Source organism: Episyrphus balteatus, chromosome 2 (assembly GCF_945859705.1).
Source record: "Episyrphus balteatus chromosome 2, idEpiBalt1.1, whole genome shotgun sequence".
Lineage (NCBI taxonomy): Eukaryota > Metazoa > Arthropoda > Insecta > Diptera > Syrphidae > Episyrphus > Episyrphus balteatus.
Window position 1 is genome coordinate 115,133,758 of NC_079135.1, and position 8,192 is coordinate 115,141,949.

The 8,192-nt window shown below is 33.9% G+C and overlaps 2 protein-coding genes across 2 annotated transcripts; both read right to left on the reverse strand.

Moving 5' to 3' along the window:
* Window positions 1-1,437: 1,437 nt before the first annotated feature.
* LOC129909787 (NADH-quinone oxidoreductase subunit B 2) lies at window positions 1,438-2,381 on the reverse strand. The gene is made up of 2 exons (XM_055986862.1): window positions 2,289-2,381; window positions 1,438-2,171 (listed from the first exon to the last, which is right to left on the reverse strand). The coding sequence occupies exon 2, from the start codon at window positions 2,164-2,166 to the stop codon at window positions 1,489-1,491; it is 678 nt and encodes a 225-aa protein (XP_055842837.1). The 5' UTR covers window positions 2,167-2,171; window positions 2,289-2,381; the 3' UTR covers window positions 1,438-1,488.
* A 1,448-nt stretch (window positions 2,382-3,829) lies between these two features.
* Window positions 3,830-7,861, reverse strand: LOC129911608 (putative inositol monophosphatase 3). Its single transcript, XM_055989458.1, has 3 exons — window positions 7,132-7,861; window positions 4,271-4,419; window positions 3,830-4,212 (listed from the first exon to the last, which is right to left on the reverse strand). The coding sequence occupies exons 1-3, from the start codon at window positions 7,634-7,636 to the stop codon at window positions 3,835-3,837; spliced, it is 1,032 nt and encodes a 343-aa protein (XP_055845433.1). The 5' UTR covers window positions 7,637-7,861; the 3' UTR covers window positions 3,830-3,834.
* Window positions 7,862-8,192: the final 331 nt, after the last annotated feature.

Below are 8,192 nucleotides of genomic sequence, written 5' to 3' on the forward strand. Positions count from 1 at the left end.
TTTTATTACAGTCCTTGACTAAATTCTTAGAGATCAGGTGAAGAATACATAAATGAATTACTTATTCTGCTAATGGAGCCTCGCTGTATGTGTCTATATTCTCGAGAGAAATAGATACCGCATCATAGAAAGGAAAATTCTACACGGCAGTTGTGCGCGCAGCACTTATGTATTTCACAATATTGGGCAATGCCGGTATCGGTGTATTAACGTATGAAAGCAAATTGACGGCAACTGGCAAAGTTTGTGTACAAATATGAAGGTTTAGCTTTTAGAGTTTTTTTCGAGATTCCGTTTTGCATATTTCGTTTAAAATAAGCTAGCGGACTGTCTTGTACGAATAGAATGACTCCAGTCCCAATTATTTCTGAGCAAGACCTATCGATGTTTTTTGATACATTAACTGCGTTCCTTTGGGAATATGTATCTACTGGTTAGTACTAAAAGCTGCTTTGAACTACTTTTTCAATATAGCAAAAGTAGTTCAAAGTAGCTGCTTTTAACTACTTTTTCAAGTAGTTCAAAGTAGTTTTAAATACTAAGAGGTAGATAAATGTTCCCAAAGGAACGCAGCTATTAGTTTACGACTTGATGGAGTTTGCATTGAAAGTGTAGTTTGTAGATTTACATTTTGAAAAAAAAAAAAAATAACTAATCACCAAGATTCCAATATTACCTTAGAAAAGTATATGTTGTAACAGCACGGACTGCATTGCAGTCGAATAAATTTTCATCAAATCAGTAGTCCTCATCTCCTATCCTCACCGACAAGTTTGAAGGTAATCTCTAGAGATTCAAAAAGCAACGAAATTTCATTTCATTCATTCCTAATAAACGAATAAGACAATTTTTTTAAGTTGTCTCCAAATGCATCCAATTAATGCAGTTTAAAGATCACCTCCTATGAAAGGAGGTGACAAAAAAGATAGGGTAGAGTTGCCTATTTTCGGCCGTCTCCAGTTTCCGGCCACCTTTCGGAAAATCGTTATAATTTCGTAGGGGTTATTCCAAAATTTTGTTCTTATGCTGTTATCTTATATGTTAGAACAGCATACGAGTGAAAATTTGGAATAAACCCCTTTGAAATCACTGGTTATAACGATTTTTCGAAAGGTGGCCGAAAACTGGACACGGCCGAAAATAGGCAACTCTACCCTAGTCGTTATTAAAGTCTAGTCTATTTTAAAGACTATTTGAAATAAAATTTTTAAAAATCAATAAAATATATTGGCAATTATTTTGATCAAACCCATCTGCAATTAAAACAAAATTTATAAGTTTTTACTTTGTTGCAACAAATTAATTTTAAATTGTTTTTAATAATTTATTTTTCGATATCTTTTACAAAATAATGCACCGCACATATCAATACTCGCATATTTGCACGATGACAATCTTGTCTTTCTTTTTAACTCAAAATATCAATAAACAAATAGCTTCTCTTTACATCGTGTTTTATTTTCTATCGATTATAACATTTAAATAAATTTACTTCCTGTACCACATTTGCAAAGTCTTCATACGCTTGACCTTCTTTTGCAATTGCAACACTCCATACATCAGCGCCTCAGCTGTGGGTGGACATCCGGGCACATAAATATCGACTGGAATAATCCTGTCGCATCCACGCACAACAGAGTACGAATAGTGATAGTATCCACCACCATTAGCACAGCTTCCCATCGAGATAACCCAACGTGGTTCAGGCATCTGATCGTACACCTTCCTCAAGGCCGGTGCCATTTTGTTGGTAAGAGTACCAGCAACAATAATAACATCAGCCTGACGTGGTGATGCTCGAAAGACAACACCATATCGATCCATGTCGTAACGGGGTGCGGCGATGTGCATCATTTCGACGGCACAACAAGCCAAACCGAATGTCAATGGCCAGATGGAGCCCTTGCGACCCCAATTGAGTAAATCGTCGAGACGGGCGACAGCCCATTCACTCATGTTACTTTGTTTGGTTCCGAATGGAGAGTAACCTTTTTTTGGTAAAGGTTCTTCGGGGTTAACTGTTGGCATAGTGTTTTGGAAGCGGAGCACCATGGAAGTGTTCACTGCCGGTCCAAAAACACCTCCCAACCTTGCTAGGGACATGTCACTAGCTGCGGCTAGGAGCTTTGGAGATTTGTTTACCAATACAGATGCGGATCGTAACATCTCTCCTAGGAAGATATATAATTCAGATAAAGGTTTGTATTTTTAATTAATTTATAAATTAATATTGCGACTAATTTTAATTGGAAAATCTATTTTAAAATAATAAAGAAAATCGCAGAAACCTTTTTATGTAACTTCCACAGCACAATTTTTAATAGAAATGTCAAATGATGATTTCGTTTTTTCAGGTTGGTGAACATGTTTGTGACAGCTGAAATGACAGGAAAAAAAACAAAAGGAAATTTACAGTAAAGGCCGTATTTGCTTAACGAAAATTTCCCTATAAGCATTTTCTACACTAATGCCAGTATTTGTATTTTTAGAAATTTTATATGAAATTTAGAAATTTTATAATAAACCTGGGGTCAATTTACGACACAAGATTACGATCATACGTTAACGTTTTGCCTTTTTCAGTCTCTATTTAATTAGTAGGAAAAGATAGGGACACATAGCGACCATACGTTAACGAACTTGTACCGTATTTCGACCACTACAGACCAAATGAGATAATTTGGCAAATTAGATCAAATTTGAACTCCATTGAGCTGGCGCCAAACTACGGCATAAGTTGCCATTTTGACGATTGGTGAATATAATTAGTAAAAAGATAATAAAATGCCGAAATTCGATCCCCGAGCGGTATTTGAAATTTAATCAATTGTTTTCGCTTTTACTTTTTACATTCCCATGTATTTCTTGGTTCGACGGGCACTTTTTGGAGTTTTTTTTTTTTTATATCGAATTCCTTTCAACAAAAAAAAAATCAAATTAAAATCGTTCTCAATGCCTTTTTCATCGTAATGGGCCGGAGTTGTTTTTACTGAGTAAAAAATCGAAAGAATTTGACATTACAAAAACTTATCAAATATTTAGTGATGCCAGTCCATCACTATTTATTTAAAAAAAATTCTTTCCCATATCCTGGTTGTGTTTATATAAAACCAATTTGTAAATATCTATGTCTGTGATTGCCAAATTGTTTCTGTTTGATGCACCTAATATGTCTGGTCGTTAAACTAAAGATCGTAATAGATCTAGTGTCTAGTTTACAAGGTTTTTGTTCCCGTAACCAATTTATACTTTTTTCGGTACGATTAACTCGAAGCCGAAGTCAGATACATTCGATCAGCACCTGTTTTCGAAATATTACCGTTAGAAAATTAAAATATACCTATAAGTTTAGAAAAAACAAAACTCTGTTAACCAATAAATATCCCTAGCAATCATTTGTAGGGTAAAATTTTAATAAGCTAAGTACTGAGTTACCAAACAAAACAAGGCTATTGTAACAACTGTTTAATGATAGTTCTTCCGCATTAATTAAATAATTATTACGAGTTCTGGAGCTACCAAACGAAATTTTGGACGTCTGTTGGACACGACTATGATAGATAAGTCGAGATGCTCTCGTCACGAAAGCAATACAATATTCTAGAATCTAGGAGTTTCAGTCAGGAGATATTTAGCCTTATTGTAAGTTTTACGTGAACAAGAGACATGAACCGCACAATAGAGTTGTTTACTTTATTTGTGTTTTCTCATATTCATTCCGGATTCGGGTACCGTAGAATGACAGCTAAGAACTTCAGCTCTTTTTTGGAGCTTCCTTGATTTAGAACAAAAAAATACTAAAACACTTATTTTAAAAATTACCATCAACTTAAATTATCTTTGGCCTTTATTTTGCCTCTCTAGCATCTTAGCAATATAAACATCATGGTGGGTTAGTGCAGCTAATAGACCCTTGTCATTGACAGGAGAGCTACCATCCGCATAGTCGATGACTTCATTAGTCAATGTGGTCATTTTACCACCCAATGCATTTAAAATTGCATTTCCAGCACAGATATCCCATTTCTTTATTCGGGTAGAGTGCAAGTAAGCTGTTGCATTATTTGCCACTACCTGTAAGACCTTGTAACCCGCTCCAGCAGCTATCAGGATATTTGAATTCTCACCAAAAACTTCTTTTGATAGATTTTTTACATCACCCGCATGTGATCTGGAAACTGTAATGATTGGATATTTGGTTAGCGTGTTTTCCTGAAATGAAAGTGTGTTGAGTTGTAGGAAAAATAAAAACGCTTTTGTGTTTTAAAACCTTTTTAAGATTTGCTAAATCTTCAGAAACGGATTTCTCTTGCCAGGCCCAAGAAGTTTTACCGGTAAATGGACTATGAATAACACCAATTACTGGAACACCCTTCACAGCAACACAAACCATTGTAGTCACATATTTGTATAACTTTTCTGGAAGTAAAAATAGCCATTTTAATTTTAATTTTTAATTTTAATTTAGCTAAATACAAGCGATCTTAATATAATTTTTAAATCTATATTTACAAAGGAATAGTCTTAAATCTAACAAAATTATATATAAAAATGTAATTAATTACAGGTAGTTGTTGAACATAGTTACAAAATTTTATATATTTTAAAAAAGAAAATATTATAAAAAACAAAGTGTATTAAAGAATAAAAACTGTAAGCGAATACATGTATTCAATTAACTAATAGCGTTTTCGTTTGGTCGTCCGGAAGCGTCCGGAATTACTCCGAACGATTCTGAAACTGATCGTTTGGCACTAAATGACAGTTCTAATTCTGAAAAGAAGAGAAAGTCAATTCCGAATTTTAAGGCAGAATCAAAACGAGAATCACGCACACAAGTTCACACATGAGACGTCAAAGTAATAAAGTGTTTTTGTTTATTGCTTATTTCTGAAAATTGAGACTTTTTACTACGCCAAACTTTAAATTATATTATAAAAAGTGAAGAAAACAAAAATAAAAGATAACTTTTTATGAAATAAACAAAAATAACAAAACAAAACTTTCGCATTGTTTGATGATTCACAAATACAAAGAAACCCAAACTTCAGAATCAAAAAGAAGTATATAAGTTTGTTCGTTTGGCATTCCGAATCGGACAGTCCCGGACCCTTCTAAGAATTACCAAACGAAAACGCTATAAGACTAAAATAAATAAAGGGTTGTGAACAGGAAACAAAAGGATAGATAAATTAGGCATATATTGTTGTAATATTTATTTTTAGGGTGGATTTCGATCTTCATAGGAGGAAGGTATAAAGGATCATCCCAATCTAGACCACGTAAGGCATAGCGAATAAACATTCGTTGAACTGCTTCGATGAGTTGGATGTGCATTTGGTAATACGGGGATCAAACCTTAAATCCTTAAGTAGAATTAGCTTTATTTGCTATACTATCAATATGAGAGTGAAAGTTCAAATGAGGGTCACATACATAACTATCCTAAATCACAAATCGAGTTAACTACAAGAATATGCTCACAATTAAGAGTATAAGATCTTTTTGACAAAGCAGGGCGTTTACTATTTAGCTTGAGAAAGTTGTTTTGGCACCAAATATGAAATAAATCTAGTTCATTTTATAGCAGTATAGCATCTTGAGCACAAGAAATTTTTGTTTGTATATTTACATATCTTCTGCATATATAAGAAATTCAGAATTTAAAAAGGATTTCTCAACATCATTCGTAGTGAGTACAAAAATAAGCGATGCAAGATTGCTAGTGGAACACCAGACGATGCATTTATTACGGTAGACATGCTAGATCTAAAAATAACCCTATATTGTCGGTTGGACAGATACGACTGAATCCAAGATATAAATAGGTGAGAAAACTAAGTTTTTTTTAAATTTAAGCCTAGTACGCAGCTGAAGCGAAACGAAAAATGTTGAAGTCTTTAGACCTCCTTTTAAGAAATCCAAGTTATTAGGGAGAAAAAATTTGTTTACAATGAAAAAACATTGTATGTAAACAATGCTTTCAAATAGTTTAGGTAAAGATGAAAGTTTTGCAATAGGTCGATAATTTTGTATATCGTTCTTTTGTCCTTTTTTATGAACTGGTATAATCAAACAATCTTTTCAAGAACTAGGGAAGATTTCTGTTGTTAAGACATTTAGGAAATCGTTGTTTTAAGCTGGAAAAAGTTTTCTATACACTTTTTAACACAACTGGGGAAGCCATCAATAGCAACTGAACTCAAGGAAAGTTGCAGACATCCATTCATGTACTAGAAAAAGTTAGCTTCTATCTCAGCATTGTTGAAAGAAAAGGCCTGACTAAAAAAAACTGCGAAAAGAATATATATTATTTGGCGAACTGGAGACAAATAGTCATTTAATTTTAACACTGAAGGATAGACATCACATTTTCTTTAGTTATTGATAAACTGGTAAGATTATGTTGGTTTTCATTTGACTAATGAAGGGTCCATGGGAAAAACGGCACATGTCAACTTTTAGTCAAAAATAAAATAATGATGATATCTAGAAGTATTTATTGAGCACTGTCTGATGTCATCCTTTCTTTAAGAAAACAAATTTAAGCCTTACTAGAAAAATTAATAAATAATGTGCCGAGGAAGTCTTCATGTTAAAAATACCACCTCCCAAAAAATTTAACGCGATAGACTCAAGTGGTATTGCCATGTTCAAAGGGGAGCTCCTGAGAACCCCGTCAAAAAGGCAACGTGCCAACAAGAAACAAAAAAAAAAGGTAGGCCTAAAAAATCCAGGTACAAGCAAATGCAAAAACAGCAGCATTCAGTTGGCCTCAGAAATGGAACAATACACAACCTCGAGGCTTGCCGTCGATTTCTGAGGTCAACCCGGCGAACCCCACAGACGGATCACTAGTGTGAAGCAGATACGTGGGATAGTTATGATCCCTTCGACATCGAGATCATAACAGCGCCGACAAAAGGAAGAAGAAGAAATGCCTTTAGTACTAAGTTGTATGGAAGAAAATATTTTAAATTGCGTTTTTCTCGAAATGAGTTGGAATGGACTTGAGCTATTTTTCCCCTGAACCCTTCAAATGTAACTTGAATATAGGGTGTCACATAAAGCAGAAAATTGGTTATAAGCATTCATTCTTAGTTCCTAAATAAGATTTATAGATTCACTTACCTGTGAATTCTTTGGTAGCATCCAATGGATCTATCCAAACTGTTATATCCTTAACATCTACCAACTCATCCGGCGTGACAGCAGTCTCATGAAGTACTGTCGGATCTAACTCAATGATTCCCGACTCCGAGCAACCCTCCGTATCCTCTTCCGAGACAATATTCAATTTAGGGAATATTCTGTGCATTCCACCTTTCATGATGCAATGTGACCTAGCATCAGCTTGTGTATAAGGGTCATCTACCCCTTCCAGGGTCTTTCCTTTACTCTTCTGTTGTAAATCTCTTGAATGAGCAACATCCAAGATTTCCAGTCCTCCGCGTTGTGCGGCTTGTATTGAACCTATAAGTAACTTTCGCATATTGACTTGATTTGTGTTTCTTAACATTCCATAGAGAGGTTTATCTTCTGATAGAACATTTAATGTGTATATTACTCCGCAAATAACAACAAATGCAAGTAAAAGAACTGGCATTCGATTAATACGAATTGAACGTCCATTCATGGTGGCGGCTTTTATGTTTTTTACAGATTTACAAAAATGACTGTAGTTATATGAGGTAATCTTTTGCCAACTAAACAATAAAAATGGTAATGATGTTTTTTTGCACTAAAAAACAACAACAATTTGAAAAATTATTTATTCATGTTTCTCCCCAAATTTTGTGTTCCTTGTTTTATGATGATTCTTCAGAAAACAAAAAAGTTGAGCTGTCAGTAAAAAAAAAACTAGTTTTGTTTTTGTACCATAAACTAGAATGTGCATAGAAATAGATTAAAGACTATTTTCTTTTGCAAAAATGTACACTTGTCTCTTTCTTACGTTGATAGTTCATAGAAATAAGAAAGTAGTACGAGTGATGCCACTTTAATATAATTTATCAGAAAATTTATAAAAATCATTTTGTTTTAGAATTTTAAATAAATTTTGAAAAAAGAAGTAAATAGGGAAGAAGATTAGTTTCCAACAACTCAACTTACTATTCAATTTTTACTAGGCAGCGCACGAGATATTAAGTTTGTTCCACACTTTTTGTGCCCCAAATTAGGAAGTCTGTCAA